The sequence below is a fragment of the Pelodiscus sinensis genome, chromosome 20, assembly GCF_052426305.1.
Source record: "Pelodiscus sinensis isolate ZL-2025 chromosome 20, ASM5242630v1, whole genome shotgun sequence".
NCBI classification, from domain to species: Eukaryota; Metazoa; Chordata; order Testudines; family Trionychidae; genus Pelodiscus; species Pelodiscus sinensis.
The window spans coordinates 16,760,741-16,782,602 of record NC_143071.1 but is presented as its reverse complement, the minus strand read 5'-3'; the positions used below and the strand labels follow the sequence as shown (position 1 = coordinate 16,782,602).

General features: G+C 51.0%; 1 protein-coding gene and 1 long non-coding RNA gene across 2 annotated transcripts in view; one reads left to right on the top strand and one right to left on the bottom strand.

Annotated features, from left to right (window-relative positions):
• Positions 1-11,518, top strand: part of ACSF2 (acyl-CoA synthetase family member 2) — a 73,999-nt gene extending 62,481 nt beyond the window's left edge. The window contains exons 11-16 of the mRNA XM_075903754.2: positions 8,367-8,474; positions 8,839-8,990; positions 9,281-9,422; positions 10,750-10,860; positions 11,133-11,201; positions 11,291-11,518. Coding sequence (XP_075759869.2) covers positions 8,367-8,474; positions 8,839-8,990; positions 9,281-9,422; positions 10,750-10,860; positions 11,133-11,201; positions 11,291-11,341 — 633 coding nt within the window. The 3' untranslated portion in view covers positions 11,342-11,518. The remainder of the gene's footprint in view (positions 1-8,366; positions 8,475-8,838; positions 8,991-9,280; positions 9,423-10,749; positions 10,861-11,132; positions 11,202-11,290) is intronic.
• Positions 11,519-12,877: 1,359 nt separating this feature from the next.
• Positions 12,878-18,050, bottom strand: LOC102447090 (uncharacterized). The gene is made up of 3 exons (XR_332197.5): positions 17,759-18,050; positions 16,385-16,481; positions 12,878-15,245 (listed from the first exon to the last, which is right to left on the bottom strand). It is a non-coding gene; the product is annotated as an uncharacterized LOC102447090 (long non-coding RNA).
• Between the last annotated feature and the right edge of the window lie 3,812 nt (positions 18,051-21,862).

Here is a 21,862-nt window from a genome sequence, read left to right as displayed (position 1 = left end):
CAGCTTAGAGAGAACATGGGTTGGGGGGTAGGGTTTATTTCATCCCTAGGAAGGGTCTAGCCAGGCTGGGCACACCTCATACAGCCCATTTGGCCCCGCGGAGATTAAATGGATGCCGTGTGCCTGGATCCAGTTGGAACACACCTGCTGTGGTACAGGGAGTCTGGTCTCATGTTCCACTGTAATGCTTATAAAAGTTTAATAGAAGGAAAATTCTTTCTGCCAGTGTTTTTTACTCCCTTGTGTCAGTGAGCAGATTCCTGCGGGAGACAGGGAGCAGGCTGGCGTTCTGCGCAAGCTGGCACCTGGCCCAGCTGCTAGGAAGGGCCCGTGGGACTCCTAGCTATTTGTATTTGAATGTCTTGCAGCCAGCCAGGCAGGAGCTGGTATTTACTCGTTCAATCTCACAGCCCTTGACTGGGGATGAGTAAAGACTGGGCAGCAAACTGGCAACGAGCCACCAAAGTTCCCAGCCTGCCGGTGAGTGCCAGGGGCATGTGGAGTGGTGGTGACAATGGGGCCAGTGTTCCTTTTACAGGGGCAGGACTGCCCCAGTGCGCTGGGCCCCTGTCCAGCCCTGGCCCTCTGAGGTCCCCCAGGACTGGTGCCGCTGGCACATCTCAGAAGAAGCAGGATTATCCTGCACTCCCCTCTTGCTTAATACATTAACAGTTCTGCAAACATTTGCTGATCTACAAAGAGCATGAATCTGGTGCCTAGTAATTTACAAATGTGTGACTCTCCACTGCTCCTCCGCAGAGGCCTTTGTGGGCTGAGCCCGTAAACACACAGCTGTTCAAAACAGTACAGATATAGATGGAGGGTGTTTCTCTGGTGTCTCGGGCAGGGCTGTTTTGGTGTCTTCTGTTAGCTCAAGGAGACAGTCTATCCCCCCTCACTACCGTGCTTTATTTTTATTCGCCTGCCCTCTGCCTAGAACAGAGGTACTTGAAACACCCTGCACTAAAAGATCTCACAGTCCAGTAAGTCAGTGTCCTCTTTGTGAATGTGGCTCTGGTTCTGTGGGCATGCTGGTGTAAATCAGGAATAACTCTCTGGCACCAGTAGGGTTACTCTGGTGTAAGAGGAATATGAGGTAAGGCCTCTGTCTCTAGCTGGAGGGAATACCATAGGGCCAGAATCTAGCCAGTCCCTTTATTGATGTACAAGTGGCTCCTCCCCCCATTTGCACGCCTTGGGGGAGTTCTGGTTTCACAGCCAGAATTCTGCAGGGGGGCCCAGGAGTTGCAGAGCCCCCCACCAGCTTGAGGAAGAACCTCACCCTTTGTGTAGTTGAGCTTCGATTCCAGGAGCCTTCAACTCTCCCAGGTTCCGAATCCTGCAAGGAATTTGTCTGGGGTGTTTGTAGGCACCCAGCGCCATGGCCTCTAGAACCTGAAGCCTGTGTTGGGTGCCCCTCACTGCAGTGCCTGGGGTCTGCATCAGGCGCCCCTCTCCGCAGTACCTAGGACCTGGGGTCTGCATCGGGCACCCCTCATTGCAAGGCAACTTCCTTCCCAAAGCCCATCCACTCACACCGTGAGCTCAGCTTCCTGCTGCCGTCTCCCACCTGCCCCTCAGCCTTCCCCTCCGATCCCCAGCCACCTCTCCAGTTTGTCTTCTCCTCAGCACCCTGATGCTCCCTGCCTCGCCCATCCAGCTCCCGCTCCATCCTTCTCCACTTCAACCTCACCTACCTGCTAGCCAGCCTGGAGGGTCTTCCACTTCTGAACAGAGCATCTTTTCCCATGCCGCTCTCCCCTGTCCCCACCCTAAGTGCCCCGTTGTCCCTTTGCCACAACGCTGAACCCCCTTCTGTCCTCCAACTGCCAGAATCCTCCCCTTTCCATTCCTAAATGTAACCTTCGTGCTCCCGGGAATGAGAGTGGGGTTAAAGCTCTGCAGAGCAGGAATCTAGCTGGGTGTCCTTGACTGAAATCTCCTCCTCCCTTCCTGGCCCTCTTCACTGGGCTGTGCAAAGGGGGGAAGGAGAGCCGGGTCAGAATGGTGGGTGGTCATCAGGCCACCCACACGGCTCTGTAGTCAGAAGGGTGATTGTTAATAGAGCATCTAATCATCATGGTACTGGACTCAGAAATTGATGCCTGCAGAAGGTGAGGTCCTGCCCCATGGAAGTTCATGGGAATGGTGCCATGGACTTCAGCAGGGGCAGGATTTTGCCCAGTTTGTCCTCAGTTTTGCTTCTTCATGGGATGCCAGCAACTCAGAGCCTTTAGATGCCACCCAAGCCAAGGGATTTCCCTTAGTCTGGCTTTCTGTCCCCTTTGGTCTCTCTGTGCTTTCTCTCACGTGCTGGGCATTGTATTCTCCCCATGTCAGGTCAATGGGTTAGTTGCATAGTGTTGGCATTTTCAAAGTATTGATAAAATACCAAGTAACTGTCACATGCCTCATTGCTGGCCCAGAAGCAGAGTTTCTGAAACTCTAGCCAGGCTGGGGAAATACTTAGGAGCCTCAAGAATGCTAATTGGCCTGGAAAGAAGAGAAACAGCTTGGACTCCAAACCACGGGGAGCAGTTTGTCCTGACAGTAAAATAACAGGAGGTTGATTTTCAGCAATGCAGGGAAGCAGCAGTCGCCTGGGTTGAGTCTGCCAGGCTGGGCTGGTTACTGGTTTTGAAATGGCTCCTTCTGGGCAGAGCCGCTTTGCCACAATGAGGACATTGCGAGGGCTGTTTGGGGGTTTCTTTCAGCTGGTTCAAACTGGGACCATCATGTGGATGGATGAGTGGGACCTCCGGGCAGAAGGCCACCTTTAAAGAACTGGCCTACAAGGCAAACTTGTTGGATGCCTGATGCTGTGGCATAGAGAGGATACACTCGCTCAGGAAGCTGATGACATCCCAGCCTAATGCAAGCGGGAACATAGCCAGAAGTAGTTGTGGGGCAGTAAAATCAACCTGGAAAATCCAGGTCAATTCTATACACTTTAAGGTGGCGGGGCAAGGCTGGGGCGCTTGGGAATGCCCATCACTGAGGCTGGCAGAGCTAAGCCCCGTCTCTCCAGTGAACATTCACATGAGACTGAACGGTGATGAGTTAAGGCCAGGTTGGAGCAAGCTGCCAAAGGAGGGTCTGGAATCGACTTCAGTTGAGATCTTCAGAACTAGACAAAACATCCAGTGTTGGTTTAGGATAATGAAATCCATCCTCTTGGTCGCAGGCGGCCAGACTGGAGGAGCCAGCGTGAGAGCCCTCAGCACTTCCTTTGGTTTGTTATTTGACTTTCTGTTGTTTGTTACACCCTCTTCGACGCCTGAGAATCACTTTTATTTTCCTGGCCCGTTCCTCCCTTCTCTCTGGGGCCAGGATGGTGGTTTCTCCCTGTGGTGTTAAGGGAATTGAAATGAGGTTTGTTAGTCTCCAACTATTATGTGCAGCCACAGCGCTCCAGCTGCAGAGCCAGTGGGGGAGCACTGTAGTTTTGTCCCTTCGCTTGCCCCCATACAGTAGATTAATAGGTTACAATTACACAGTGTTGTTACCTGAGGACCCCCTTGGTGCCTGGTCCTCCACTCCAGTCCTACCCCAATGGAACTCCCTTTTGAGTAATGCAGTGATGAATCAGGCCCTGTATTTGTAACCTATCAGCATCATTATCAGCTAGGAGTCTGACTAATAAGATGGGTGAACTGGAGTACCTCGTATTAAATGAGGAGATTGACATAATAGGCATCACTGAAACCTGGTGGAATGAGGAAAATCTGTGGGACACAATCATACCAGGATATAAAATATATAGAAAGGATAGAGCAGGCCGGGTGGGTGGTGGAGTGGCACTGTATGTGAAAGATAATGTAGAATCAAATGAAATAAAAATATTAAATGAATCAACACGTTCCATAGAATCGCTATGGATAGTAATTCCATGCTCCAATAATAAGAAATTAGCAGTAGGAATATATTACCGACCACCTGACCAGGACAGCGATACTGACATTGAAATGCTGAGGGAGATTAGAGAGGCTACCAAAATAGAGAACTCTATAATAATGGGGGATTTTAATTACCCCCATATTGACTGGATACATGTCACCTCAGGAAGAGAAGCAGAGATAAAATTTCTCAATGGCTTAAATGACTGCTTCTTGGAGCAGCTGGTGCAGGAACCCACAAGGGGAGAGGCAATTCTCGATTTAGTCCTGAGTGGAGTGCAGGATCAGGTCCAGGAAATAACCGTTACAGGACCGCTTGGGAATAGTGACCATAATATAATAACATTCAACATTCCTGTGGTGGGAAGAACACCTCAGCAGTCCAGCACCCTGGCATTTAATTTCAAAAAGGGGAATTACACAAAAATGAGGAGGTTAGTTAAACAGAAATTAAAAGGCACAGTGATTAGAGCCAAATCCCTGAAAGCTGCATGGAAACTTTTTAAAGACACCATAATAGAGGCCCAACTTAAATATATACCCCAAATTAAAAAACATAGCAAGAGACCTAAAACAGTGTCACCGTGGCTTAACCGCCATGTAAAAGAAGCAGTGAGGGACAAAAAGGAATCTTTTAAGAATTGGAAGTCCAATCCTAGTGAGATAAATAGAAAGGAACATAAACACTGTCAAATCAAGTGTAAAAATGTAATAAGAAAATGTATGTGTTTGTGGTCTAATAAGAAGTCATACTGAGGACCCCAGAAAGGCAAGTGCATGGACCACACTGACACCTAGTTTAATGCAAAAACTCAAAAAGAAATAACAAAGGGTATGTCTACACTACCCCGCTAGTTCGAACTAGCGGGGTAATGTATGCATACCGCACTTGCTAATGAAGCCCGGGATTTGAATTTCCCGGGCTTCATTAGCATAAGCGGGGAGCCGCCATTTTTAAATCCCCGCTGCTTCGAACCCCGTGCAGCGCGGCTACACGGGGCTCGAACTAGGTAGTTCGGACTAGTTACTTCACGAGGAGTAACGGTAGTTCGGAATAGGCACCTAGTCCGAAATACCTAGTTCGAGCCCCGTGTAGCCGCGCTGCACGGGGTTCGAAGCAGCGGGGATTTAAAAATGGCGGCTCCCCGCTTATGCTAATGAAGCCCGGGAAATTCAAATCCCGGGCTTCATTAGCAAGTGCGGTATGCATACATTACCCCGCTAGTTCGAACTAGCGGGGTAGTGTAGACATACCCAAAATGTTTTTTAAGTACATTAGAAGCAGGAAGCCTGCTAAAAAACCTGTGGGTCCCCTAGATGATCGAGCTATAAAAGGAGCAATCAATGACGATAAAGCCATTGCGGAGAAACTAAATGATTTCTTTGCTTCAGTCTTCACGGCTGAGGACATTGGGGAGATTCCCGAATCTGCACCGTCCTTTGTGGGTGATGAATCTGAGGAACTGTCCTGGATTGAAGTGTCATTAGAGGAGGTTTTGGAACAAATAGAAAAACTTAATGTTAACAAATCTCCGGGACCGGATGGCATTCATCCAAGGGTTCTAAAAGAACTCAAATGGGAAATTGCTGAGCTATTGTCTGTGGTTTGTAACCTATCCTTTAAATCGGCTTCCGTACCAAATGACTGGAAGGTTGCCAACGTGACACCAATATTTAAAAAGGGCTCTAGAGGCAATCCTGGCAATTACAGACCGGTATGTCTAACTTCAGTACCGGGCAAATTAGTCAAAACAATAGTAAAGAATAAAAGTGTGAAGCATGTAGAAGAACATAATTTGTTGGACAAAAGTCAACATGGTTTCTGTAAAGGGAAATCCTGTCTTACTAATCTATTAGAGTTCTTTGAAGGGGTTAACAAGCATGCGGATAAGGGGGATCCAGTAGATATAGTATATTTGGATTTTCAGAAAGCCTTTGACAAGGTCCCTCACCAAAGGCTCTTGTGTAAATTACATGGCCATCGGATAAGAGGGAAGGTCCTTTCTTGTATTGCGAACTGGTTAAAAGACAGGAAACAAAGGGTAGGAATAAATGGTAAATTTTTAGATTGGAGAGGGGTAACTAATGGTGTCCCCCAAGGGTCAGTCCTGGGACCAATCCTTTTCAACTTATTCATAAATGATCTGGAGAAAGGGTAAGCAGTGAGGTAGTAAAGTTTGCGGATGATACCAAACTGTTTAGGATAGTCAAGACAGAAGCCGACTGTGAGGGACTCCAAGAAGATCTCACCAAACTCAGTGATTGGGCGGCAAAATGGCAAATTAAATTTAATGTGGATAAGTGTAAAGTAATGCACATTGGGAAGAATAACCCCAACTATATGTACAGTATGATGGGGGCTAATTTGGCTACGACAAATCAGGAAAGGGATCTTGGAGTTATGGTGGACAGTTCTCTGAAAACTTCCACGCAGTGTGCAGCGGCGGTCAAAAAGGCAAATAGGATGCTAGGAATTATTAGGAAAGGGATAGAAAATAAGACCCATAATATCTTACTGCCCCTGTATAAAACTATGGTATGCCCACATCTTGAATACTGTGTACAGATGTGGTCTTCTCACCTCAAAAAAGATATTTGGCCTTGGAAAGGGTTCAGAAAAGGGCAACTAAAATGATTAGGGGTTTGGAACGGGTCCCATATGAGGAGAGGTTAAAGTGACTGGGACTTTTCAGTTTAGGAAAGAGGAGACTGAGGGGGGATATGATAGAGGTATATAAAATCATGAGTGGTGTGGAAAGGGCCGATAAAGAAAAGTTATTTATTAGTTCCCTAAATAGAAGAACTAGAGGACACCAAATGAAATTAATGGGGAGCAGGTTTAAAACGAATAAAAGAAAGTTCTTCTTCACACAGCATGTAGTCAACCTGTGGAACTCCTTGCCAGAGGAGGCTGTGAAGGCTAGAACTATAATAGAGTTTAAAGAGAAGCTAGATAATTTCATGGAGGTTAGGTCCATAAAAAGCTATTAGCCAGGGGATAAAATGGTGTCCTTGGCCTCTGTTTGTCAGAGGCTGGAGAGAGATGGCAGGAGACAAATCGCTTGATCATTGTCTTCGGTCCACCCTCTCTGGGGCACCTGGTGCTGGCCACTGTCGGTAGACAGGATACTGGGCTAGATGGACCTTTGGTCTGACCCAGTACGGCCATTCTTATATTCTTATTGGAGGGCAAAAGGAACGAGTATTTTATTGTACAGATAGGGAAACTGAGGCACAGAGAGCTGAGTCAATGTGCCCAGCTGGGAGAAGAACCTAGGCAACCTGACTTCCAGTTCTCTGCACTGGACCACTCTGCCTCTCCAATGCTCACTGCTAAAACTGGAGATAGCTGGGGGGGGGGTATAAACTCAGTGTGGCCTGATCCACACTGGCCAATATTTATACAGTGTTAGCTGGAAATGTTTGCACACTGTTTAAAGCAAAACACAGCACGGGTCTGCTAAGGTAGTTTTCATTCCCAGTTTAGAGAGAGACTCTGACTTCGCAAAGAAAGCTGCGTTTGTCACCAAATAAATGGCGAAGCTGTAATTTTAAAATGACACTTCACATTTCTGATCTAACCCAGGAGACGATCGGGTTGCTGAAGGCTGCTGGGTCCCGTGCAGTCCTCGCAGGGTTTACAATTAGCTATGGCATTGTTTTCGCTAGAGCAGGGGTCAGCAACCTGTGGCTCTTGAGCCAAATACAGCTCAGTATGGAGCAAATGTGGCTCTTTTGTCATTCCCAAATACACGCAACTTTTTTAATTAAAATGAAAAATTAATTCAGAATTTTTAAAACACGTAATTACTCCTGTCAAAATGGCCTTTTTTTGTCTATTTCACCTTGACCCAGAGGTGACAGGACACACTCTTTCCAGATGCCAGCAGGAATTCTGTTGCATGGCGGATCCAAGAGGGATCTTGCACAGTGAGTGGACAGTCATGGAGACATAATCAGACAGAGGATCCCAGGGGACAGGTGTCTCAAATCAGACAGGGAGGATAGCAGGGAGCAAACACAACAGGGCATGGTGAGAAATAGCTGAAGCAGGAAAGACCAGATGTGAGACCAGAGGATGGGAAGCAGCTTCTGAGATCCTCAGTGAAAGGCAGGGGAGTTGGGAGGGTAACTCAGTCCAGCAGGGCTTGGGAGATAGGGAGGTTTTGAATATTGTGGGGCTGGCCAGGGCGGAGCAGAGGCAGGATCGTGGCAGGTAGATTCAGTTTCATTTTCTTTGCCCTCCTGTCTCCTTGGGGAAGGGGGGGAGTTTTCAATAGTGGTAATAAGATGTGCACTGAAGAGGGGAGCATGCGCCTGCTGCCTGACAACATGCTGTGAAGAACTCCTACATCCCCGATGTCTGCTCCTGTCCCTGCTGGTACTTTCCTCCACTTTCATGGTCAAACTTGTCTGTTTCTGTTTCCTAGAAGAGTCTCTGATGCGTATCCCTCACCTTTGTGTTTGCAGGTAGCCTATGGGACCACAGAGAATAGCCCTGTCACCTTCATGGGATTCCCAGAGGACAGCATCTCCCAGAGAACTGAGACGGTGGGATGCATCTTCCCCCACACCGAGGTGAACCTTATCTTCCCACCTGCCCTAGCTTTCCAATCCCCAGCATCTGCAGCTAGTATGGGCCGTCTCCAGTGTTCCCTGTAAGCTGAACACTTGTGCGGCTGCTCAGGAGAGATTCAGATGCCGCCCAGCTGATTAGCAGAGCGCTCACAGCTAGGGTTTTTGTTTCTACTGGTGGTGCATGTGCACATATCTCAGTGCACATACAAATTATTCCACACAAAGATGGAAAAATCTATGCATGGATGGAAAAGATTAGCAGGAACATTGTCCATCTCCCTTCCGTTGCCTATCCCCCTAGTTGCACTTGCTGCCAGCGCGGGGCTTGTACAGGCCTGAAGAGCCCAGTGCTTTTGTGTTACAGGCCAAGATTGAGAATCCCGAAACTGGGGAGATCGCCCCTCTGAACAGCCCCGGGGAGCTCCACATTCGAGGCTACTGCGTCATGCTGGGGTACTGGGAAGATCCTAGCAAAACCAGGGAAGTGATCACTGAGGACAGATGGTACAAGACTGGGTGAGTTTGTTTGAGAACTACATACAATCAGCTCTTTTGACCTCTGTTCTGGAGGTAGGGGGCAGGTATATGGCTTTGGGTGGGAACCGCTTTGACTCCTGCATGAGAGTCTCCTTTTGATGTTGCATCTACAAATTGGTGATGGAAATTCCAGCCCCCCGCCAGTCAGCATTAAGTGCTCTAGGCCCTGAGCATGTCAGTGGAAAGACTTCCTCTGGGCTGAGTGAACAGATGAGCTTTCTCCAGCCAGCTGGGAGATGATCGTGGAGTTGACTCTGGTGTTGTTTCAGTGACATGGCTGTCCTGGACGAGTATGGCTACTGCAAAATTGTAGGACGTTGCAAGGACATGATTATCCGTGGAGGGGAGAACATTTACCCTGCAGAAATTGAGCAGTTTCTACACACCCACCCCAAGATTGAGGAGGTGCAGGTGAGTAGGATGGATAGATATGGTGGGGAAGTAATTGGCAAGCTACCATCCTGGGCACTTGTATGGGGCCTGTTTGCTTTCACCCCTGCTCAGCTTTTCACTCCACTGGCGAGCCCAGAGAGGCTGATTTGGGGCTTAAAATCCAAGAGTGAGAGTAGAACTCCTGGGTTCTGTTCCTATCTTTGTCACAGACTCACTGGAAGCTTGGGTAAAATCCCTGCGGTCCAGCTTCCCATCTGCCAGCAGGAAGGATAACTCGTCCCTTCCTCAATTTCGGACCTCGCTGACGCTTGGAGCGTGCTGTGAAATCCCCCTGCGGGAAAGCCTAATGGCAAAGCACAATCTCTTCAACCACAAATTATGACCTAAGAAATCAGCAAGGCATCTCTTCCTGTACTGAGTCACTCTCCCTCTGAGGGAGGAGACCCATTTTACATATGGGGAAGTGGCGGTACAGAGGTTGTCCAAGGCTTGGGAATCGAACCCTTGTTCTCAGTTCACGTTTCTAATGATGCGATCCCCGTGCCCCAGCTAGGAAAACAAGGAGAGGGCTGAGGGTGGAGACAGCGCACTGGACTGAGAGAGGGATAGGGACCATTCGGGGCTCATTAGGGAAGGAAAGTGTTGCGGGGTCGAGCCTTTACACTCGCAGGCCCTGAGGCCTAGTCCAGGCTCTGGGAGGATGGGGTAGGAGGGTCCAGGCCCTCCCTCTCCACCGGACCCCGACTCAGGGCCCTATTAGTGGTGGGTGGTTCCCACCACTGGCTCGGCGGGGAGTTCTCCCCAAAACATGCCAAGCCCACCAGGGGGTTCCCTGCCCCCTGCCCTGGGTTGCTTCCTACCCCAGCCCCTGGCCGACGGAGACCCCATCTGCAGGCGTGGTGTTGGCGGTGGCCATGATGTTGGCAGGCCCGATGTCCCAGCCGGTTGTCCCCCGCGGCTGGGTGGGCTGCCCCCTGTGGTCAGCGTTGCGGTCGCGCTCGGCCCAGGGACTGTAGCAGCGGAAGCGGCAGGCCCGGTGGCTCCTGCTCCAGTGGCTGATCCAACGGCTATTGCTCCGGCGGCAGATCCGGCTGTGGCTCTGGAGCTTGGGCAGGAGTTCCTCCCTCCCCGGAGGCCAGCCGCAACTGAGCTGTCTCCTGCCCTTTATACCTGGCCCACAGTTGGAACGTGCCCAGCACTGCTGTGGGGGCGAGGCCCGCACAGCCCAGCAAGCCTGCTGGCTCCCCCCTTGGCCAGTGCAGGGCTGGACTGCCCCGTCACAGGAAGGCTCTTGGGAGAAGAGCACTTCCTAAGACTGCTGTGTTCCTCCCTCCTCCCCAATCAGGTGGTTGGTGTGAAGGATGAGCGAATGGGAGAAGAGATCTGTGCCTGCATCCGAGTGAAGTCTGGGCAGGAGTGCACGGCAGAGGAAATCAAAGCATTCTGCAAAGGGAAGGTAGGATCTCCCCGTCCACTCCCTGGCCGTGTGCCTGTTTGCTTTGCTTTTCTCAGTAACTTGGTATGTTCAGGGCCCAATCCTCAGTTGGCGCGAAGCGCTACAACTCCACGGAAGTCTCCTATACCAGCTGGGGACTGGACTTGAAACCGGTCATGTGTATTCCTGGCATGAGCAGAGACTGCTGTAACAGCCCTATCTGACCAGGGGTGACAGAGGCCACTCTGTGTGCTGTGTCTTGCAGGCTGTAGCTCTTGGCTCTCTCTTTTCAGATCTCTCACTTCAAGATCCCTCGATACATAGTGTTTATGCAGAACTATCCGCTCACCGTCTCGGGAAAGGTAAGGGACAGTCCATCGGCCGGGGTACTGGGAGTAGCTCCCCCAGCTGTCTCTCCTCTGACTCTCTCTCCTCAACGCTCCAACTCCAGATTCAGAAATACAAGTTGAGAGAGCAGATGGAGAAGCAACTCCAGGTCTGAACACAAAGATGGAGGATCGAAGAGAATTGTGAATGGACCCATCTGGGTCATTCTGGTGTCTCTCCATCCACACCAAGCCAAGAACAGCAACCGGGAGCTGATCTCCACAAACCTGCCCCTCCCACCCAACTTGATCATACTTTCAATTAAAATAAAGACAACCGCTTGTTTTTCCAACAGAGATCTTTTCATAAAGAATCAGACCAGTGAGGGAGGAAGGAGGGGGGGCAGACCAAAGGCGTGGGCATCCCCATTACCACATTTTACTCTTGACTCACACTCCTTGGATAGGGCCTCTGCAGGTCTCTCTAATATGTGCATGTATCTCAGGACGAGGCTTTCCTGCCTCCCGGGGGATTGCAAGGCTTAATTCAGTAATGGGGCTGCAAAGGGCTTTCAGATCCCTAGATGGGCAGCGGCAGAGAAATATGAATAATCTTCTTACTGTATATTTTAGAAATGTGTGTCTGTCCGTCTGTCTGTCAGTGAGTCCATTTGTTCAAGAACTCCGTTATAAGAGCTAGGATCACCATGTTTGCTATGCAGCTTCTTATCCTAACTTAAAGTAAGGTCAGGGTTTGGTTGTGCCAGGACAATGGGATGTGCCTGGAATTCGATTGTTTCTCAAAAAATGGAAAGGGAGGGGTATGGCAGGGGGACAGTTATACTGCAGAATGACCAAAGGGGGGGCAGCAAGGGTCAGAAATGGGGACGGGGACAGCTATAGCCCCATTGGGCCAGCAGGGGACAGAAATGGAGAAAGAGACAGCTATCTATTATATATTTCAGAGTTTGTCTGTTTGTGTGTTTGTCTGTGGTTTGGCCAAGGGACATGCACCCCTCCTGCATCTGTTCCTGCTGCAGCTGCTGCAGCCATGGACAGATGCTTCTCTGTCCATAAAAAAGGGATAGAGAATAAGGCAAAGAACATCGTATTGCCTCTGTATAAAACCATGCTACACCCACATCTTGAATACTGTGTACAGATGTGGTTGCCCCATCTCAAAACAGATATATTAGCATTGGAAAAGGTACAGAATAGGACAGTGGCCCCAACCTTTTGGGGCTGCCGGGCGCCTGGGGGCAGGGCTACTCACGCACTGGGCACCCGTGGGCGGGGCCACACAAACCTGGGGGTGGGGCCATGCACGTGCCGGGGGCAGGGCCACCGATACGACACGCACCCGGTGCTGGCACCACCCATGCGCCACACTCCCGGGGCCAGCACCGGCGCCGCTCCTGTGCCGCACACCCAGAGGTGGGGCTGCCGATATGCCGTGCTCTGGGGCCAGAACAACCCATGCGCCGCATGCCCGGGGGCAGGGCCACCACCGCTCATGTGCTGCATGCCCGGGGCGGGCGCCACTCCTGTGCTGCGTGCCCGGGGCCGGCACAGCCCTTGCACCGTGCCTGGGGCCAGCACAGCCCTTGTGCCACACACCCGGGGGCGGGGCCACCCAAACGCCACGTGCCCGGGGCCAGCGCTGCTCTTGTGCTGCGTGCCCGGGACCAGCACTGCTCTTGTGCTGCACGCCCACAGCCTGGGCCGCCCCTGTGCCGCACGCCCGGGGCCAGCACGGCCCATATTCCACGTGCCCAAGGCCGGCACAACCCTTGCACTGTGCACCCGAGGGCAGGGCCACCCAAATGCTGCTCACTTGGTGGCGGGGCCGGCCATGTGCTGTGTGCCCAGGGCCGACGCTGCCCATATGCCCTGCGGCCAGGGGGCTGGTACCGCCCATGCACTATGCGCCCGGAAGCAGGGCCGGCCCCGTTCACTCGGCGGGTGCACAGAAATGGCCCGGCGGGTGCCATGGCGCCCACGGGCACCGCGTTGGGGACCACTGGACTAGGACAACAAAAATTATTAGGCATTTGGAACAGGTTCCATATGAAGAGAGATTAAAAAGACTTGGACTTTTCATCTTAGAAAAAGAGAGACTAAAAGGGGATATGATAAAGGTCTATAAAATCATGACTGGTTATTTACTTATTCCCACAGTAAAAGAACTAGCGGTCACCAAATGAAATTAATAGGCAGCAGATTTAAAACAAACAAAAGGAAGTTTATTCTTCACTCAGCACGCAGTCAATCTGTGGAACTCCTTGCCAGAGTATGTTCTGAAGACTAGGACTTCAACAGGGTTCAAAAAAGAGCTAGATAGACTCATGGAGGTTAGGTTCATCAATGACTGTTAGCCAGGATGGGTAGGAATGGTGTCCCTAGCCTGTGTTTGTCTGTAAATGGATGACAGCAGAGGGATCACATGATGATTACCTGTTGTGTTCCCTCCCTCTAGGACATCTGGTATTGGCTACTGTCAGCAGACAGGATACTGGGCTAGATGGTCCTTTAGTCTGACCCAGTATGGCCGTTCTTATGTTCTCACCTGGCCTCAAGCTGCTGCGGTGAGGGAGGGCTGGGGTTGTCCTCTCTCCCCAGGGCAGCCTGCATACTGAACCCCTCATCCCCAGCCCCACTGCAGAACAATGATTTACATGAACAAAAACAAAACGTGTTTGAGTTAAGGACTTGAACAACACCAGGGCAATCTTCTAGTTCATGCTTAAATATTAAAAAGGTTCTGCCCTATTAGAGCCTGGGGCATTGTAGGCCGCCTACCCTTCAGCTCCCTGGCAAAGAAAACCCCACTGTAGCTTCCTTGCTTGAAAGGAGGGTGGGAGTCTGTTTCCTGGGTGTCATGATGCAGCCATGTGCCTGCCGCTATCCAATGAGCAAAGAGCTGAATCAGGAGAAAGGGCCGTAAGAAGATCCAGCCATTCTCTGCCTTCATCAGCACTCGGTGCGTCCCCATGAACAGCAAACAGGGCCCAGAGCATCACAGATATTTAGGCTCCTAACTTTCATTGAACTCAGTGTGGGTAGGAGCTGAGCTTTGTGTGCAGATTAGGGCCCCAGTCCCCTGCAGTGAATGGAAGGGATGGGGTCAGAGGACCGGTTCTGTTCCCAGCCCTGCCTCAGGTGTTTGGAAATAACATTAACCTCTCACAGCATCAATGTCACAACCATTTATTTCTGCCTGGAAAGGAAGTTCACTAGACATTACTGTACAGAATGCCAAACGACCCATCCCATCGGAAGCACGAGACAGAGCATGCCCGGGATGGTGGTTTTACGGGAGTCATTGGCGCCTCCCAACCATGAAACACCGAGCAGAGAGACAGAGGGCCGAAGCGTCTCTTCCCCTCCGTGCAGTGTCCCACTCCAGCTGGAGAGCACATAAACAACTCATGACGATGATCCTGCATCACTGACCTATCCTCTTCTGCTGCTTGCTGGGCGTCTGCTGTGACAGAGCCGTAGCAGGTCCATATGGATTCATAACTCCTTGAGTCCTGCGAGGGCGATCTTCAAACTCCAGAAGATGGCTCCCTCCCAACCTGCTCCGGAGAGCACTGAAATACAGAGTCGAGAAAAACAAGCTCCACAAAGGGCCCTGAGTTCTCTTCGCTGATAAAGTTGAGGCATTTCTGCAGAAAAGAGAGTGGAGCTGCTGGGTTTTGCCACAGGAGGGAGCCTCTGAGCCAGCCCCTCACGGTTCCCATTTCTTCCTGAAGATGTATGAATCCAGAGTCACTGCTGGTTGTAAGGTGCCGTCTCATCCTGTGACTGCAGGGACTGATGGAGCAAAGCTAATGCCTGCTGGAACTGGCCTGCCCATGCCCAAGCATTTGACAAGGAGGAAAGGATGTTTTAACCTCTGCTTTCTCCCGAGTCCAACGTCAGAAACACCCCCACACAAGGAATCGCAGCCAGAGGAAGAGTGGGAGATGGTCAGTGGATCCTTTGTTTCTCATAGATCTTGAGTCTCACAGCTGTGGGGTGGGCTCTACCCATGGAAGCAGATCCTCGAGTGGAATACCCAAGGTTCCTGCTTTGCAGCTGAAAGAAAACGAATAATTAGTTTGTTTGAAAGCACGAAGCTTTGGGCTGGCATTGCTCTGGACTCGGGGGTGTATGTAAGGGGGGGTGTGTATAGATCTTTTACACACACACACACACGCACACGCACAAAATTTGTGGGCATTTTCACCCATTGCACTGGAATGGGTTACCTAGGAAAGTAGTGGAGTCTCCACCCCTAGAGGTGTTTAAGTCTCGGCTTGACAAAGCCCTGGCCGGGTTGATTTAGTCGGAATTGGTCCTGCCTAGAGCAGGGGGACTTGATGACCTTCTGAGGTCTCTTCCAGTTCTATGATTCTATGAAAGTGGGGCCCTTTTCCTGCCAGCATTCCCTGGTCAGCAGAGAGCGTAACATACAGCATGCACTTCTGTCACTTAGCCCTGCAGTGTGGGGGCAAGGAGACTTCCCCGTGACAGAGAGGTTGGATCTGGAGTTGCATCTTTCCTTTTTCCATCTTCCTATGTAAGACAGAACTCATCACCCTGGGTTTGCGTTACACAAAAAGGCTGTGTCTACATTGGCATCCCTTTCTGGAAAAGGGATGATAATGAGACACTTCGGAATTGCAAATCCGCGGGGGATTTAAATATCCCCCGCAGCATTTGCATTTACATGGCTGCCGCTTTTTTCCGGTTTGGGGTTTTTGCCAGAGAAAAGCGCCAGTCTAGACGCGATTCTCTGGGAAATAAGCCCTTTTCCGGAAGATCCCTTATTCTTACTTTCCAGAAAGGGATGCCAATGTAGACACAGCCAAGGAGCTGGAATTCTAGTGACTCAAAAATCAGTAACATCCTAGCAAAGATTGAGCAGATTTCCAGTCCTGACATCACAGGCAACAGACAAGTTAGGTGAGCTAATATCTTTTATTGGATCCATTTCAGCTGGTGAAAGAGATGCACTTTTGAGAAGTTGGTCCAATAAAAGATCTTTCCTCACCCACCCTGTCTCTTGAATATCCTGGGACCAATGTGATGACACAGTCAATGGGAACACATTTAACCCCCCTTCCTTCTCTCAGTATTAACACATTGGTGCAGAAGTATGCGTCACATGAGAGGAGAGCTCCCCAGCATTTTGCACAATTCTTGTGTGAGACGGAAGTGCACTGAATACTCACTCGTTTTGGTGAGCCCCTGCAGTTTATCTGGACAAAAGGGTGGATAAAATCGGCCACAGCTTTGGTGAGGAGGAACGTTCCTTATCATGATGGTAGCCTGCAATAAATTAATCAATAATTGATTTCAAGTGGCAAATGGCGATACAACCAGCAACCTGTAAAACCCACTGTCTCCCCTCCCCTTCCCTCCCCTCCCCTCCAGCCTGGGCCATCTCAAATGGGCCTTCAAACCAATACAGCAGAGCGGACCTGCCAGGTGCCAGTTGTCGTGAGTTACCTCTGACTCTAGCAGCCTCACTCACTGGTACACTGTTATCCCACCTTGAGATCTGAACTCACGTATCCCAACAAGGCAACCTCAGGGTTTATGTAGACAGACTCAGACATGGCAGTTCTCGTTATGCCCCGACAAGCTACTGAGCAATGCTTGCCCTCCCATTGCATCTTCCCAATGTGCCCACTTCCAGGTTCTATTTCCTGGCCCTTGAGCATGACTGCCACCTGTCCTGACTGAGGCTTGGCTGGCCAGGCAGGAGCCAGAGTCAGGAGGCAAGCCAAAGGTCCGAGCTGGGGTCAGACTCAGAGACCATAGTAGGGCAGGCAGGCAAGAACCAGCAGTAGGTTGGGAAAGCAGGAACCAGGGAGAAGTCGGGCAGGCAGGGTCCAATGTAGCAGCCATCCAGGAATTCTCCTAGTTGCACAGACAACTTGGTAGGTCTCTTCCTGGCCCAAACAGGGACTCAGGAATTCCTCCACTCAGCGGAGGGTTTTTTTTGGAGGGGAAGGAGTAGAATCTTCAGCAGCACATAAGTAGAACAAAAAGGATCTGTGGCTATGAAGTGGATATCTGCAAATGTGCAGGTTTCTAGGTACAACATTTGTATCCACATCTGCATCCATATCCCCCCAAATGAGCCGGGGGATATCCGCATTGACATCTGTGGATGCAGATACCTGTGGATATAAAGCAGATATCCACAGATATGCAAGGCTCTCTGAGCATAAGGCCTCAGGACTCCCAGGTCTCCAGTCACTAGAAAAGCAATCAAGTGGTGGGGCAGGATCAGGACCCAGATCCTCATACCATCAGGAATTCAACAACAGCTGTCATTGCCCCTCGTGAAGCTGGTTCCTTTAAAAAGGACACCTGGGAAGACCACTGGCTCCTTCCCACCCGCCACAAGAGAGTAGGGTTTTCTCACTAATTCTCTGATCTAGATCTGAACCTGGGGCCTAGGTCTGAGAGCTCTGTGTGCAGTTACCTGTCAGCTGATACCCTTCCCTCCCCAGCCTCCGGCAGCTCCCCCACAGGGGCACATGCAGAGACCGCCAAACACCTGTTGTACTCTCACCCACTTCTCAGCATATACCCACCTGGTGTGGAGGGACGACGGTGTCAGGGTGCAGCATTGCTGTCTCTTCTCTCTTGCTCTCTCCAGCTGTGCAGTGCATCTTGCTATTTATAGAGCTAACCCGGAAGGAGGAAATTCTGAGCTGATCTCAGCAGTTTCGGGCTGCACCAAAGAAGGCCATGCTACATCTGACTGGCTGGAAGCTGCCCGGATCTGATCCTGCTGCTGCAACTTCTCGTTTTCAGGAGGTTCCCCTCTGCTCCAGAAGTGATTCATTTCTCCAGTGCTATTAACAAAACAAGCCCAAAAAATATTTTTAATTGTGACGTGGAGCCCACACACCGCTGGCACTGAGGAAAGGATATGACACTGCTGCGGGGTGGGGCGGGGGAAGGGAGGGGGAGAACTGATTCACCCCTTGGTCCCTTGAGTGAGGGTGAAATTTCCTGGGAGCAACTGAAAGGCAGGGACAGAAACACTGACCAGATAGGAAGTGTGGAAAATGGGGCATTTTTTTTGACTGGGGGGGTATTCATAAGATAAAGCCCCTGAGAGTGGGTCACCCTCGGGCTACCCCTGGATGGGGTGGGTGGGAGGTGAGCTAAAAGGTTTATCTGCACCCCCTGGATGAGCACCCTTGGGAGATGGAGGCATTGCCATTGGGTGATGGTGAAAGTAGGGAGTGAGGGGAGTGCCAAAAGACAGAGGAAGAGCTCAAACCCTTGCCAAAAGGAGGGATGGGGCTGGCACCGTGGTTCTCACAACTCATTTGTTGGGAGCCTTGGACTGCAGCCAGCAAATCTTCCTGGCAGCTGCTCTGACAAACCTGTCTCTCCCACTGCCTCCCGTGGCCCGTCAGCGAGAGCCTGCCTTGGGGAAGGTACGTTGGGAACTCACCGGCCACCTGCAGAGTCCCAGGCTCCCCGTGACCCATCCAGGAGGGAGCAGAGGAGCTGCTCAGGGGAGGGCCACAGCAAATGAAGGTCGCAGCTGCCTCCACTGACAAGAACTGCCTCAGGCGCCACTTGCAACAGCCCCATGTGTCTCCCGAGGCGCTGCCTTGAGCCCCAAGGAAGCTGGGCGGCAGAGGGCACCGATCCCTGCTGGTGAGGCAAGCGCAAACACCAAGGGTGTGTCTAGACTACAGAGTTTTGTTGACAAAAGTGGACTTTTGTCGACAAAAATATACCAGCGTCTACACTACCGCTGAGTTCTGTCGACATAACGTCGACAGAACTCAGCAGTTTTGTCGACGCTGGTAAACCTCATTTTACGAGGCATAACGCCTTCTGTCGACAGAGTTCTGTCAACAGAAGGTGTTATTGCATCTAGGGTTATGTCTAGACTACAGGGTTCTGTCGACAAAGCAGCTTGCTTTGTCGACAGAACTGAATGTAGTCTAGACGCTCTTTGTCGACAGAAGCTTTGTTGACAGTATCTGTCGACAAAACTTCTGTCGACAAAAGCCTGTAGTCTAGACGTACCCCAAGGCTACGTCTACACTGGCATGATTTTCCGCAAATGCTTTTAACGGAAAAGTTTTCCATTAAACGCATTTGCAGAAAATAGCATCTAGATTGGCACGGACGCTTTTCTGCAAAAGCACTTTTTGCGGAAAAGCGTCTGTGCCAATCTAAACGCGCTTTTGTGAAAAAAAAACCCCGATCGCCATTTTCTACACTTTTTTGCGCAAAACAAATCTCAGATGTCTGCACTGGCCCTTTTGCGCAAAAGCTTTTGCGCAAAAGGACTTTTGCCCGAACGGGAGCAGCACAGTATTTCCGCAAGAAGCACTGATTTCTTACATGAGATCGTCAGCATTCTTGCGGAAATTCAAGCGGCCAGTGTAGACAGCTGGCAAGTTTTTCCGCAAAAGCAAATGCTTTTGCGGAAAAACTTGCCAGTCTAGACACAGCCCAAGGCAGCACGTCTGATTGCCTTTGGTAACAGCTAGTCAAGAGCAACAGCTGGGTGCTGCAGGGAGGGGTGCTACTTTGCCCTCTCCCCCCTCACTACACGTCCTCCTGTGCTGTCGTGGCCTCAACAACCTCCACTTGGGGCTGCATTGGAGAAGCACTGCTAGGCAATGCTGAAGAATAATGCACTTGTGTCAAGAGATGGCACAGCCTGTGTGTCTCTTACCCCCACCACAGCTCCACGGTTGGCTCCAAAGGCTGGGGGGCAGGGGGTGGGGGGAGAGTGCAGCCATTCCAGTTCACAACTCCTTTGTGGACAGAGCATGAGGTGGGGGGTTGTGTGTGCACCTGCCCATCCTACTTCCTTCTCAGGCAAACAGCTTCCTGCCCCTTCAGCCCACACAGTGAGCCCATAGAGTGAGCCATGTCGGCTGGTTTTCATTAAGTGGAATGGATGTTACAGGCGCAGCATTTCTCTGGTGCAACCCTGGCTATTTCCCAAGAAGGTGCCCAGAGCCTTGTTTGCCTGAGCCCAGTGCGAGCAAAGAAGAGCAGGCAGTTTTCTTGATCTCCATTTCCAGCTCAGCCCCTCCAGCAATCTTGTGCCCAAGGAGCTCTCTCCGTCCCTCTGCTCCCCCATAGCGCCTCTCCCTTCCTCCCTTGCTTTCTGCCGGGTTTTCCTCTACACATCTCGCTCCTCTAGCTCCCACACTCCTGCCTTTTCATCCAGGGAAATCCCTCAGAACACTTAGGGATTCATGATGCAACCAGTTGTTGTGCAGTAGCTTCACTTGTCTCCAGCTGTGTCACCCCAGCCTGGGGCTTAATTGCTCCTTCCGCTTAACCTGAGAGTAGCTGGTTAATGCCTCCCTCAGCTCCAGTCATGTCCGTGATTGTCTACAGATCAAAGACTAGGTTGATACTTGATTGCTGCCATTAATACCTTTCAGCATCTTCACTGAGATGCCTTCCTCAGGCACTGGGAAGGACACAGTGCTGAATCCCATTGACTAAAAGACGGGGGTTTCATTTGTCTTTCTCTAGAAACCTGGATGGGAAAAGGCCTCTGCTGGGGCTGACGTGGGGAAACCCCTTCTCTTGGTCCTGGGCACGCAACAGCGGGATGTTGCACAACAGCCTGATCTGTCTTGCCACACAGTTGGGCTCAGCAATGTGACCACCCACACGGAGGATGCAATCTTCAGAAGTGGGAAGCTAGACAGCAAGGCAGTGGGACTGGGAGAATCCCAGCCACAGAGGCTGTGCTTCCTCACTCACTATGGCTCAAGCTGGGAGGAGCGGGCCCAACTAACCCAAGCCTGGGGCAATCCACCAGCATGCCGACATGCAGGAATTTTCAGTATGATTGCACGAGCTTGGTTTCACTCCTGGGTGTGCAACCAAGAGTGACCCAAATTTGTGACTAGACAACATCTGACCGTTGTCCTATACGGTGAGCAGGGGGCCCCGCTGAGAGCCTATGAGAGAAGCGGCCATTTCACTAATATCACTGTTACATTGGCTACCTTTGTCGGTGGCCTTAGCCAAGAGACCCAGGACTCACTAGGCCCCAAGAGTGACTTCTCACCCCCAAGGGGGGGTGGACCTTGGCAGAGTAACTAGGAAGCCTTCGCTGCTATTGCCTCTGCTACGGGGCATGAGTTCAGGGGAGAGGATTTCAGATGCTGCAGCTGTAGAACCTCAGCCTGCCTTTCATCAGCTCTTAAGCCAAATGTGTGTGTGGTTCTGGTCAGCGCTAGGGTGAGAGATAGGAGCTGCTGCAGAACCAGCCCCAGGAGGGACCTGCTGCACTAGGAACTAGGACCCAGATGGGGCCACCCCTCTCTTCAGCACCCCTAGAACTCTTCAGGGGAGACTGACACATACTCTGGGGGCACTAGGACCCATGTGGTACCTCCCTCTCCACTTGGCCTTGGAAAAACTGCAAAAGGCTTGTTACTAAAACCGAATAAAAACCTGCAAAAATGTGGCTTGTTTCAGGTTTATTTGGCTTGTTAGGACTTTTGCTTGTTGTAGCTTCTTATCTTTTTTTTTCTCCCCCCTTTGGCTCGGCTCAGCAAGCAGAGGTAAGGGGATGGGAGCAAAAGCAAGGGGGGAGAGTTCAGGAATGCACAGCAGGCTCACCACACTCCCACACTGCACACCAGGGGCATCTAGTCACATAGAGTGTGGGGGTCTGCTTGGGATTG